We start from the raw sequence: 14453 nt of genomic DNA, 5'->3' as shown, positions 1-14453 counted from the left end.
TCCCCTTTCTGATGTATACGATTTGCCTAGTTATATCTTGCTGAGTGGAAGGTTTGCAACCTTTGGATACGGAAGAGACATATCCCTTCCAACCACTCCTCTTCATAACAAAGATCTAACTTAATCGCATTCTTTCTTTCGTTAACGAGATAGTTGGTTTATGTGGTTTTTCATAATTATCCCCTCAAGTCGTTTTGAATCTTTTTACTACTATAGATATTAATCGTGCCTTCTTTAGATAGATCGAGGCTATTTACACCTTGTCTTTAATTGAATGATTCTCTATTCCATATTTTCAAAGTGGTTGAATAACTGCACGATTATCCTATAATACCAACAAGGAAATAAAGAAGTTTGTCATTGAAAAGTTTCAATCCACCATGTGGAATAACCACATTGGACGCAAAAAGGCGTACTATATTAAAGAATTTAACCCAACTGGGGAACATGGTGAGAAAGCATATTTAGGGGCAGTCATTAAAGGGAAAGCTAGGCTGCTTGTGGCACAATTGAGGACTGGTTTGCATCATCTCAGGTGTGAAATGGGTAGGTGGCAAAGGCCCAAGGAGATATGGGAAGAGAGAACTTGTTTGTTTTGTGGGATGGGAGCAGTGGAGATGGAATGGCACTTTCTTACTGAATGCACAACGTATGATGATATTCGGGCTCAGTATGAGATCATTCTGAAGGCCGACAACATGCATCAATTATTTGACGAGGACAAGATCAACCAAATGGCAAGCTTCCTGGTCAAGATTCATAACAAGAGATCAGACATGGAAAATTATATTCAGGAGGTTTAGTGTTGGTGTTTTTCTTGGTCCCATAGGCTGTTTAGTCTCGTGGACGTCAATAAAATCATTCTTTCAAAGGGCTCATGGTGTGGTTCGTATCTCATTTTTAAAGAGTTTGGAAGGACTTTATTTTGTTGCAAGGGAGATCATTCTGACATGCGTCAGATCTGGTCTGCCACAAATATATGCTGAACACTTATACATAGCAGCAGTACTCAAGCTCAAAGAATCTGGTGAGTTGATAAATTTTTATGTGTTTTCTGAATTTAATTATTAATATAGTTGTTTCTAATTACTTTGTTGTGAGAATGAATGTTTACTTATATATTTATTATTGATCAATTACAGTTACACACTGTTATTGATCAAACATTTAAATATCACATTTATTTATAATATTTTCAAATATAATATTAATTTATTTTATTTAAATATTTCAAGAATATTAATTAATATTTAATAAATAAATAAATATTTAATGATTTCAATTAATCATTTGTTGATAATTATTAAATTAATTAATAATAATTACTTCATTTAGGTTATATATAATGATCAAGGAAGGGACATGACATAAAACTTGAAGTTGCCATTTCCAAACAAATGTAGACATGGAAAAATATGTTCAAACCAAATGAAACAATAAAGTGTAGAAGTTTAAACCTGAGTTGGTAGTTCAGGTATTGGGTTTGGGTATGGGTTCAAGGTTTGGGTATGCAATATGACACTTTATTTTGCTAGATTCAAGTGTGGGGTCACACACAGACACACACACACATATGTATGTATGTATGTGTATGCGTATGTATGTATGTATACATATACATATACATATATATGTATGTTTGTATACACACACACAATTTACATGCAATTACATGACAAGCAAACAGTAAAAATCGTTGTGATTCTGCAAAAAAGGCATTTTTCAAGGGGAATAAATCTTGAGCCAGACAATTCACAATTAGTTGCTATTTTTTCTTGTCTTTTGCTTCTCTGTTTTAAATACATTATTCTGGAATCTGATATAATCTTATTATTCGTAAGATAGTTATTGCATGTTTTAATCACACGTATTCAATCCTAACCAGCCAAATGCTTAATGGGGATCTTCTCACATACCAACTTTATAAGTATTGGCAAAGTGCAAAGTCAAGGTCACCTAAGTTTCCATCTCTCCATCCATAAAGGGGCTAGAAAAAGGTAAAAGGTGACCATTGAAAAATTGACACCTTTATGGAAACAAGAACCAGGTAATGTCCTACACATATTTTCAAGACCCAAACTTGACATAGACTCATTTGATTGCTTTTTGACTCAAACTTGGCACTCATTTTTAATGGTCGTGTTTTTTACAACAGTGTTTGGCATGTTTACATGGGAAGGGCATCATTTCTAGTTGCGGGTAGAGGGAATGGTGATTTGTTAGGCTAGTTGTAGATAGAAGGAAAGAGAAGTTTTTAGGGTTTTTACCAGTTGCAAAGAGAGTTGAGTCTTTATCGAGTCTGGATCTTTGGTATTTGCCAAGGGTTGCTTGCTTCAAGGGTTATTGAGTCTAGGTGAATTTTTGCAAGTCCTATAAACATGATCGTACATCAGAGTTAAAGCAATTGGATGAGGTGGAGTGTCAAGATTGAAAGAGGAATATTGTAAACAATCAAGACACTCATTGGTTAAGGCCCCAATTTGAATTGGGGCTAGAATCACTTGTAGAAACCAAATCGGACAATATGGCGGAAAATCTGAAGTAGGTGGGTGCATCACTTCTATGTTCAAGCATATTGAGAATAACATCATTGTACCTTTCTTATTCTCATACTAGCTAGCATGAAGACTATCGTCGTGAAATTTGTTGTCATTCTAGGTACTTGGAGCAGCAGCTCATATCACAAAAAATTGTATCCACTTACAATTTTTTGTAATAAAGTTCACAAATTTTATCAATGAGATCTAGGTTTTCTCTAGTCTTTTTGGGTTAGATTATAAGCAGTTTTTCTAATATAGAGATTGCCATTTTCCTTTCAAGAGTAGCATTAATCTATTGTTGTTGATTTTAGTTCATTATTTTCCTTTCCTTTGTGTTGTTCCATTGTGACCTCTCCGAGTTGGAAATCTTAACTCCTGAAAAGACTTGTTGAACCCCCTTTTATAGACATCAAAGTTGTTACCATCCATGTAGTATGTAGCATCATAGCTGTTGGCATTTCTCACTTTCCAATGTCAAAAGGGTTAGTTTAGAAGGATCTCAAGCTTTTGCATTTTAAGTATATCTCCTTCTTTCCACATAAAATCATCAACTATTTTGTCCTAAATATACTGGTACTAAAAAATCAAAAATTGGGAAGCATTAGAAAGTAATGATAATATCAGCCTATTTGTTGATGTGTGTTTTATGCACATGCAAGCATCGGAATAAAATACCAAAGTACTTTACCCTCTCTTGTACAAAATCACCTAAGATCAACTAAAATGATTCCAAGGTTTCTACAGTCAGGTCTTGACGAGTGGGTAACTCAATGGTCGATGTGAATTGCTGTTTTCACTTGGGGACTTACGCAATTGTTCATATCAACTTTGCTTATCATGAACATAGAATAGGTGTGCTGGTAACTTAGGATTTAATAATGTGGGGCAAAAGGAATAGGGTTAAGGAATTCTATTCTAAAGCCTAGAATGCAAGAAGTGATGAACAAATTCAGTGGAATCAAACTAGGCAAGGTCTCACCATCAAGTCGAACAACTTGACACAAACTCAGTGCAATCATCTCAGGAATATCTCAAAGATGTTCAAGTTTTTACTATCAAACATTGATACCATTCAAATTAATGCATAACAATGGATGTATAATAATTGAAGTTAAGCTCATATAAATTTCTAGCTGACCACGCAAGGCACACTTACAATCAGCAAGAAGCTAGTGGTATGGATTAAATGGATTCCACACAAATGCATTCAACAAATCTCTTCATTCAATCTAACAATACTTGAAAGCAAATTCTAATCTAAAATTCTAATCTATCTTGGAGGAATTGAGAACCTTGAATGCAAGACAACACTTAAACAAAATTACCATCAATTTGAACAATGATTTATATTCAAATTTGTAGCATATACCAACAATTCTCAAAAATCTCTCTCTTACAAATGAGAGGCAATGGGGTTTATATAGAGTCTCAAACAAAATGAATGGCCAAGATCTAACCAAAATCAAGAGCCAAGATCATGCCAACAAAACCCTAGAGTTGCCCTAATTAGGGTTTACATAAAAAATGGAGCCACCAACATATGGTCCAATAGAAAGACACCCAATCATCAAATAAGGAATCTTCTAGAAGATTCCGTCTTGCATCTCTTTCTCACAACATATTCCAAGAATCTAGCTAATACAAAATCTAATTCTTCCATGGAAATGCTGGGTAAGGCATCCTGTTGCAAATCAATCACGTTCAATGCATCCGGGCAAGCATCCAAGGTGTTCTCCCAATCTGGCATGAGCCTCTGCAGATTGTGGACATGGATCAACAAAGAAACTAAGTCATCCATCTAATTCTTCTTCAAAGAGTCCTACTGATTGAAGTAGATGAACTTCATCTTGTCTCTCAATTCTGCTAAGTGTAAACCACTGGCTTCGTTGACATCCACTCCCAATAATTCCTCAATTGAGGCAAGGATCTTCGACAGGATCTCATGAATTGATCCTTCCATCTCTGCACAATCCTTTTGTGCGTGCTCATAAATAGATTTCTTCGTGGCTAATGAACAATACCAACCTGGAAATCATATCTGTCTCCATTATGCACAATACTCTCCCTGATCAATATGGACATAGGAATTCTCTTCAATACTCTTAAGGCGTGGAATAGTCTTCTCCTGAATAGGTCGGAATTTCTCCCAAACTCCCTCTAGATACTGTATCCTGAATATGGGCACGGTTGTCCTGTCAAAAGCCTGGACAAAGTGAGTAAGGAAATCATCCGCCCATTTCTTCGTATCTTCAATCCATTTCTCCAATTTCGAGAGTGTATCTCTCGCTGCTTCATAATCTGCATGTAGTAGTCCACGATCAATTGCAATAGGGGAAATAAGGGTGGGATTCTCACGCCTTATCCCTGCAATGTACTCTCTAAGTTTGATATTTTCTTCCTTATATTTCTCTTTCTTCTCTATCTCCGTATCCAACCTTGCATTGATTGCCTTGAGAGTATCACCAACTTCTTAGAAATCCCGTTCTTTTGTAGAACGACCAAGGGCAATTGAAGTAATTTGGAAATCCATGGGAGTAGCAACATCTTTCGTCACATCTCCAATAGGAACGACCACCTATGCAATCTGCATGCTATTCTCATCTCTAGTTATACGTGACAAAATCTCAGCTTTCTTTGGTTCTTTTTCCTTGTTGCTCCTAGCTAAGTAATCATCAATGTCATCAATTGGCTGCACCTCTACCATCTTCCTACTTTTCTCCATACTCCTCATCAACCAATCAGGAATAGTGGCCATCTCCATACCATCATCAAGACACATCTCTCGATCAAGTTCCCTCAATGTCGAGATAATATCATCATCATCATCAGGATTATCCTTAGTCAAATCATATACGTTCTTCCCCAAACTAACCTCCAAAAAGACAGTAGGAGATCTCGGTTGATCATTATCTTCATTAGGTGGAGCAGATGTAGCTGTGGCACACAAGTCCTGGACACTCTCTAGTAATATCATTGTGTTGGAACATTGTTCAAACTCCTTGTTCTGTTCTGGCATTTCAATTTCCTTGATTGATGAGACACTGAGGGGAGTTGAAGGAATGATAGGCGAAGGATTGATAAACTTTTGCTTCTTCTTCTTAACCTCGATCTTCTTCCCTCTACCCTTGACTTCTCCTGGTGTGTTCTTCCTTCACTTGGAGGCTTGACTCTCCTCATCCGCATGAATCCTTACGTCATTGATAGTCCTTTGATCATCTTTGGAAGAGGATTCCTCTTGTTTCATCTTTTCATATGTGAAGGTAACACCCATATCAACTAACTTGTTCATCTGATTGTCTACCCATCCTCGGGAGAAACTCAAGACTTCTCTCATCAATACATTTAAATCTGTCACTTCTTGTTTTGACTAATTAGGCAATAAAATCGCCTTCTTCAGTTCATTCTCATATTGTAGATGTGTATGAACCTTGTCATCCAATATCTGATCAAGAATGAGGAAAAGTTCACACCTCCTCATGAAATCTACAGACATTTTGTACCACATTCTTGTTTTCACGGCTTGTTCATCCATTAGGTTGGCCCAATAGTCCTCTACGTCTACCTTGTGTACAAACTTATCTTCCCTGATCCTTCCAACTTTTTTATGCAGATCAAACCTTGCTCTCTTCTTGTATGTCGCAAGTTGGTAGAATGCAAGTTCCTCAATTACTGTGTTAGCTGTAGTGGCAGAATGACAAACCTCCAATGTCTTCCCTACCGAAATAGGAAATGTCATCCCGGTTTGATGCTTGTCCTTTTGGATGGAATCATATTCCAGAAGCTGTCTCACCACCTCAAGTAATATTATTTTGTCTGAGGATACCTAGGAAGCATGTAAGGTTCGGATTGAAATCCATGAATCCTTAGATATATGAAGTTGGGAAATTGTATGTACCATGATCCGTACTGCTCAATCAACTCTGTTGCCTCCTTAGACAACCTCTTGTGGATTCCGCCCTGCAACATCCGTGTGATATACATAGTGAATGCATCATTCACTCTCTTGTAGTCTTCAATTCTATACATGTTCAATTGTGGATAGCATTCATAACTCTTGTACTGCCCTTGCCCATTCTCGACTTCACCTCTGCATATTAATCCTTTATAAGTGACAAATTGTGCAATTGTATACACGAGGTAGGAAGTCATGGCGAATGATTTGGATCTCTCCACATTCCTCAATTGAAAATCCAGATCGTCACTTATGATTTTTGACCAATTGATCAATGTTCCTCTTAGACAATCCTAGATAAAATAGAATATCCATCCATGATATAATGCACCTTGCGACATACCCATCACTCGATTAAGTAGGAATACCAAATCGCTATATTCCTCTTTCAAATCTGTGCACATGAGTGTCTTGGGAGCCTTGGAATGATGAGCCCTAGGTTCGATCATCCATTCCTTGTTTACTACAGTTTTGCATGCATCCATTGTCAATTTATACTTTGCTTCATACTCATCTTTTGTCTTGTCTTTCATGTCTGCACCACGTGGAATTCTGAACACCTCAGCAATCGCATCCTCAACAAGGAAAGCAATGGTGACCCCTTTGGGAGTCTTGATCATTTGAGAGCAGGGTTCATAACATCTTGCACACTCCAAGACTAGCTCGCTGCACTGTATGGATTGTGGAAATCCAGCAGCCTGGTAGATACCACTCTTAATGATGTTTGCATAAGTAGGAGAAAGAATCTGGTTTTGAATTCCGAACATCCACTGCCGCATCTGGCCCATGTTTAGGAAATGCATATTCGTGTCTGTAATCTCCTTCCATCTGGATGACATCTTGGATTCTAGATAGAATCCACTTTCAACTATCTTTTGTTGTTCCTTTTGAATGCTAATTCCAGACTTCGACATTGCACCTGTACAAAGTTGGAAGTTAACAACCTCAGAAAATCTTCCTGATAACTATTGCATTATTGGAAAAGTTCTGATTTCTAATGATTTAGACAATTTTAGAGATGGAAATCAAGAACTTTATACATATTTTAAACAAATTCTGAAAATAGAACAAAAATATGACAAGATTAGGGTATGAAACCCTCATGATATTCATTAAAATCATCAATTTTCAGACTTAACAAAGTCTAAAGACACCTCTTTATACTTAGAAATTTCATCAAAATTAGAGTGCAAAGGAGTATACCGGATTTGGAAATGACTTAGGAAAAGTGTGAAAAGTAGGATTTTCACTCAAAAAATGTCTGAAAACACCTTTCCCAAGATAACAATGACTGCTAGTAAATCTGAAGACAACTTGCAACTCTACAAATTAGTCACTTAAATCATGTTGCAATCATGTGAAATGCAAATGTGGAATAAAAACAATTTTCCCAAGGCAAAAATGGGCAAATCTGAGCACAAAAATAGTGCTGGAAATGAATTTTTCAGTTTGAAGACAAGCCTGAAAATGAAGGTTTCAGACTTACCAGCACCTCTAACAATGGTGGCAAACTCAAAAAATGGCCACAAAATGATACATAAATGACTTCCAAGTGAAATTTTCCAAGTTGGCAAGTGGCTGGAAATGAAGAATTTTCTGAGGACAGCCCTTAGCAATGATGTCTCAGACCTGCAACAGTGACTATAAGGTCTGAAAATGCTCCAAAAACTTCACAAAATCACCTCCAAGCAAAATCGCCTAAGTGTGGAAGAGCTGGGCAATGAAGAATAATTCTGAAAATTGTGCTCCCAGTCAATCGTGTAGGTCAAATAATCTTCAGCAATGGAGGAAAACTCAGGTCTGAAAATTATATGAGCAAGGAGCAACTATGACAGCCCACAACTATGGAGGAAATGCACCAAAAATGGCGAAGAATGGTCTCCCAAATAAAATCGCCCCACTTGGAGAAGTGGCGCCACCTCCAAAATCACCCAAATCGAAAAATTCTCTTCAAAACTCGCTCCAATGGCCACCAAAAAAATATCGCCCAGCTGGGAATAGGCAGAAGATGAACAACAAAACTAACTTTCAGTTCCAAATGTGTCAAGGAGACAGTTCACCAAAATCGCCCAGCTAGAGAAAATCGCCCAAATCAGCAACTTAGCAATCACACTCAGCAAATATAATGATATTTTAATGCTGGTCACCCCTCTTTAAACATGTTTTCACCTTGAGTTTTCACCACACAAGCAATGTGGGATAAAACATTTGCACTTTTACACTTGTGTTGGAAAATCGACTTGCCTGGGAATATTTTATTTTTTATTTTTTAATTGCAAGTCATTAAATAATTGTTTTTAAAGTTTAAATAATTGTCAACACATGTAAAAACAATTAAATTTGGGTCAATTTATTTAAAATATTTCAAAATTTGGATCAAAATTGACCTCTAGGGGAAAATCGCCCCTATTGGGATAAAAATCCCAACAAAATTTCCTCATGCATGAAAAAAGCCTCCAGAGGAAAGTCGATCCATGTCTGGAGTCAAAAATCCAACTTACATCGCCACTTATGCTCAAAAAAAATCACACTGGGGAAAATCGACCCCTATCTGCTAAGTCACTAGGTTTGAATTCGAATTCGAAGTTTGACACCTTTGAAATTTGAATGAAGTTCAACAAGGAAAAAATTTGAAATCTATAAAATTCAAATTAAATTCGGCTTATATAATTTTTTATATATAAATAATATATCCAATAAACTATTAAATTAGTTTAACTATTATTTTTTAAAGAAGAAAGATGCTAAATTTAAATTTATTATAGTTAAATATTAATTTTTTTATAAAAATTTAACATAAATAATATTATTGACATCCAAGTCTTTTTAAATTAAATATAGAAGTTGTGAGAACATATCTTTTAAATGTTAATAGAATTAAAACAACAGAAGAAAAACGTAAAGGAATAAGTACTTTAAATGAACATAAAAACCTAAATAAAAACTTAAACAATGAAATTCTATTCACGCGACTTGTGACGACATCGAACTTGTTGGGTCACGCCAAGCTTGAAGGGCATCCGGTTTTTCACGTGGGAATTGTAGGGCATCGGGTTTTTAGCGTCGAACTTGCAAGGCGTCGCTTGGTCGTGTTGGGCGTTGAACTTGCAACCGTTCAGATTTGCAGGACGTTGCTTGGTCGTGTTGGACACCTTTGTTCGTGCTTGTAGCTTCTCCAACATTGGACGTTTGTGAATAAATAAACCCGTGAAGGAAGCTTACGGTTTTTAAAATACATTTTTTATTAAAAACCCTAACCCATCTACCGTACAAATTTAAGATGAACTTAAACGAATTTTTTAGGGTTTTTTAAAGTTCGTTGAATTTCGAATCTCATGGATCAAATTCGCCGAATGAGGTGACTTAGCCTATCTGGATAGTTATCTGGACTCAAAATCATCAATCTTGCATTGGTGGGAATTCACCTCATGTCTGGAATCACTATTTGCATAAAAATTCTTAAAATCTTGTCATGAAAAGCTCTAGTGGAAAATTGATTGGCATCAAGAATCATCACTCTAGTCATCATCCAAAGTCATCCGCATTCCCATGGGGGAATTCGTGGGTCATCAGGAGGATTTCCCAACACTTAGTCAAATTTTTGCCTCCTGGTGGAAAATCGCCTTGCATTAGGAATTTGAATCAGAGAAAAAAGAGGTCCATTGGAAATCTAGTGGAAATTCTTTTCCCATCAAGATTGAGTGGGGGAAAGTCATGGGTCATCGGAAATGTGGGGGGAAAGGCACCTCCCATCAAGAATTTTGACATTTTGACCCTTAAAATACGGATTTTCATCAGGAATTTAACAATTCAACCACTCAAAATCATTTAGACACTTAGAATTTTCAATAAAACGCATCAGGACTTGGGCAACTTTACCAAAATTTGAGCGAAACACAAGGAAACTTATGGGGATAAAGTACAAAATCAACTTGAATAACTTCCTAGGAGCGATAAAATAACTCATAAAGGTTTTAAAACACTTAGGCACTTAAATATCACCGACGAGGGCGTTCAAAAACACGCTTATGCTCAAAAGGTCTACACTTAGACAAAATTAGGATTATTTAAACTCTAAACTTTTACGCACTTGATCCTATAACTTCAAAACCTTAAATGACAATTAGGCATGATCAAAATTCCGAGACTCGGGCACAAGAACTAAAAATTGCCCACTATGCTGCCAAAACCCTAAACTAACCAACATAGAAAGTAGGAAAAGAGGGGGTCCCCATTTGCAGTGGGGCGATGTGTGAAAAGGTCACAACACTATCACAACTTTGTAACATGAGCTTAACACCCAAGACACACTTATGGAAAGCATGGGACTCATAATGGTTCAATCCTATTTTGCAAACCCTGTAAAGTTGATGGCTTTAAATAACAAACAGTTAGAGGATGTAATAGATTTGTTTCATAGCTCAAACTTAGTGTCTAATCTCAAAATCAAGTGGCACTGCTTTGAATGCTTGATGTTTTCCCCAAGAGTCATTCTCAAGGGTTAAATGCTGTTAAGTGGTCAAAGATTGGATGGCGACAGCTAAATATGCAAGATGCAGATTTATGTCATTCTTCCAACCAGCCACATCAACATATGATGGAAAATCCCCAGGGGAATGATCGTGAACAGACAAGGCTTAATGTTTCATGGGTTTTTGGTATTGCTCAATGACGAGGGGGATGATGCACTTATTTACTCTGTACACTGTGGCAAGTCTACTAAATGTCGAAGTGATCAAAATTTAAAACAGTCCTTATTGCTCTGGAAAGACCTTTTTGAAGAGATTTCCTTGGACGTGCCTTTTCTATTTGACACTAGGCCAGAGATTACACCAGCTCCCGTGTCATCATTACAGAAATTTTAAAATCTTTTTTCACATAAAGTTTCTTGCTCTTGAAACCCAAATGATAATTGTCATAATTCCTAGGAGTAATTGATCACCATCGAGAGCTGCAAAAGGGGTGAGAGGTATTGCAAATGCAAATACTTGAAAGTGCAGCCTCTTTGAAAGGTTGAAAGTAAACAGCCAGCATGTTGTTCTTTATGTGGGGTCCTTATGCCAACTAAACGACCACAATGGGCTGGCTGTTAATGCGCTTTGGCCTTGAAGATTTGCTCCAGGAAGAAGAAATAATGTTCAGCAAAACGATGCTCCAGTTGGCTTTACACTTGCAATGACCTATGCTTCCCTGGGGATGCGTCCTTGCCCAAAATGATCCTCTCCCTTATAGGGGATGTTTGATGGATGTGGGTATGGGTTGGAAATGTCCCCATCACTCCCCTCTTTTCTCAAATTTCGGAAACGTCCCCAATATATTAAAAAATTTGCAGGCTAGCCACCCCCTAGTGTAAACAGGCACATTTTAGTTACTTAAAAAAGAAGGAAAAAATTTACAACTGTTCAATGTTTGTTTGGTTGATAACATGCCCATCTAAAATGTACAAAATAATGAAAATGTTGTGCGCCATGGAAATCTATGTGGTTTTAAGGGGTTTCATTTGGTGCTGCCCCTTGACTTCACTGGGGCATTGCCTTCAAATACAAACACATGCACTAGTTGCCCTCTAGTGTACGCAAGCATATTTTAGTTACTTAAAAAAAGAAGGAAAAAACTTGCAACTGTTCAATGTTTGTTTGGTTTATAACATGCCCATCTAAGATGTACAAAAATTAATGAAATTGTTGTGCACCATGGAAGTTTGTGGTTTTAAGGGGCTTCATTTGGTGCTGCCCCTTGACTCAACTGGGGTGTTGCCTCCAAATACACACACACACGCACAAGCCGTCCCCTAGTGTATGCAGTCACATTTTAGTTAGTTAGAAAAAAAAGGAAAAAACTTACAACCGTTCGATGTTTGTTTGGTTTATGCCCATCTAAGATGTACAAAAAAATAATGAAAATGTTGTGCGCCATGGAAGTCTATGTGGTTTTAAGGGGCTTCTTTTGGTGCTGCCCCTTGACTCCACTGGGGCATTGCACACACGCACATGCATATGGACACGCGCACACACATAATACTGCACTATACCAGACTATAGCAAATTCATCTGTAATACCATATTAAGAATTTTGATATTTGTGACTTTTTTGAACAATGAAATCAGAAATTCAAATTATTGCTGTTAGTGTTAACTATTATATAACATATATCGTCAACTATGAATTTGAATTATGATATATTTATAATTTATTGCTGTTATACTACAGTCGTTGCTGTCACTGCTGTAATGATATATTTATTGCTGCTGTTAAAAATGCTGTCATGTTATACTGCTGTTATAATGCTGTTATGATATATTTAACAATCTGTTTTTTAAATATTATGAACTTTTTTTTTTGACATCATAAAAAATTGCTATTCTGCAGGGGACACCTGGCCGTCCCTGGGACAGTCAGGGAACATCTTAAATGTCCCCAACCACCTTGGGGATGGCCAGGTATCCCATATACTTTTCCTGCCATCCCCGATTTTTTGTTCAGGGACATTTCTGGATTTTCTCATATTGGGAGGATGGCTAGGGAACAAGGGTTCCTCTAATGGCCCCCATCCCTGAAACACCTCAGGGGACGGGGTCAGGGTTTGAGGGGTGGGACACATCCGTGTTTAACAAATGGTGCAATCCTTCTCACATTGTAAAAGTAGATAACATTTGATGATTCCATGCTTTATGCCCCAAATTCCAATAGCTCTTTTTTAGTTTCACTGTGTTACTTTTAATGTGTCTAGTCTTCTGTCTTTTTGGGCTCCTAATCTTCCAAAGCATTTTCCTTTAAAGCCGTGAAGTCTGGAGTTTTTGAAGTTTTATGACCATTAATGCTTTCATTTTTATATATATTTTAAAAAAGTTCCTTTGTAAATCTATACGTCTTGTTCATGCTCTAATTATATATCTGAACCTAATCTTTAAGGGGTTTTCTTTGTCAGTCTGTTCTTGTAAGGGATGCGTTTCTGTAAAGCAAGTCTTTTTGTAATTACTGACAGTGGCTGATAATTTTGCAGGCCCTTGAAATTCTTGGCAAAAGTCAAGGAATAAGGAAAGCAAAGCAACTGGCAGCTGAACATGCAGATCGAGCAGCATCAGCAGTTGATTCTTTCCCAGCATCTGATATAGAAAATGTTAAAGTATGCAGGAAAGCATTGGTAGATCTCACTAAAAAAGTGATCACTAGAACAAAGTAATTGGGCTTCTGCGTAATCAAAGAGAATAATAGGTTGAGAAGAGCCTGGATTCTTTTTACAAGAGAGATTGTTTTGTCGCTTTCTGGAAGGTGGGTCGATTTTGCTCCAGTTCAGATATTTAAAACCCAATTGACATTAAGTTATTAACATTGTCAATTTTGGATTACAAGTTCAAAATGTGCTATTTTAATATTAGAAGCTTCCCTGAGGCTTAAGGAAGGCTAATTATTTTTTGAATTCATTGTATTGTTAGGGCTCCAAAAGATTCATTTTATTGTCAGGTTATCTATTTTAGTACATGTACAAACTGATCAATACAGTTTGTATAGTGCATAGGACTTGATTTTCATATGAAAGTGAATAAACATCTTTCAATTGATTAATGATGAATAAGAAGTGTCTATTGCAATAACATTCATTCTGCCCAAATAGTTACAAGCTTGACATAAAATCGTAAATTGTGAGTGAACAGAATTTATATTGGATTATAATCTATTTGTTTAGTATGTTATTGAGAAAACAAATGTTTTGCATGGTCATTATCCGTTGTTTCTGAATTTAGTTAATTAGATTTGCCTCTTTGTTCCATGGCTTTTAGCTGTACAATTATCTTCCTAGAAATCCTGAAAGATTTAATGTCAACATTTAGCCTTAATGTGTTTAAAGGGAATTTATTTAAAACTCTTACTCCATTTTTCAAAGAACTGCTAGTCTTGGGTTAATCTGAAAAAGTGCCGCCGTTAAATGGCGATTTCACTTTTATTCTAGTCCTTGTAGT

General features: G+C 36.7%; 1 protein-coding gene across 2 annotated transcripts in view; it reads left to right on the top strand.

Moving 5' to 3' along the window:
• Nucleotides 1–14093, top strand: part of LOC131029235 (solanesyl-diphosphate synthase 1, mitochondrial) — a 144553-nt gene extending 130460 nt beyond the window's left edge. For both annotated transcript variants that reach the window (XM_057959656.2, XM_057959657.2), the window contains one exon: nt 13496–14093. In XM_057959656.2, coding sequence (XP_057815639.1) covers nt 13496–13675 — 180 coding nt within the window. In that variant the 3' untranslated portion in view covers nt 13676–14093. The remainder of the gene's footprint in view (nt 1–13495) is intronic.
• Nucleotides 14094–14453: the final 360 nt, after the last annotated feature.

The sequence above is a fragment of the Cryptomeria japonica genome, chromosome 3 (assembly GCF_030272615.1).
Source record: "Cryptomeria japonica chromosome 3, Sugi_1.0, whole genome shotgun sequence".
NCBI classification, from domain to species: domain Eukaryota; kingdom Viridiplantae; phylum Streptophyta; class Pinopsida; order Cupressales; family Cupressaceae; genus Cryptomeria; species Cryptomeria japonica.
The sequence above is the reverse complement of the archived record's forward strand: the minus strand, read 5'-3'. Positions and strand labels throughout refer to the sequence as shown.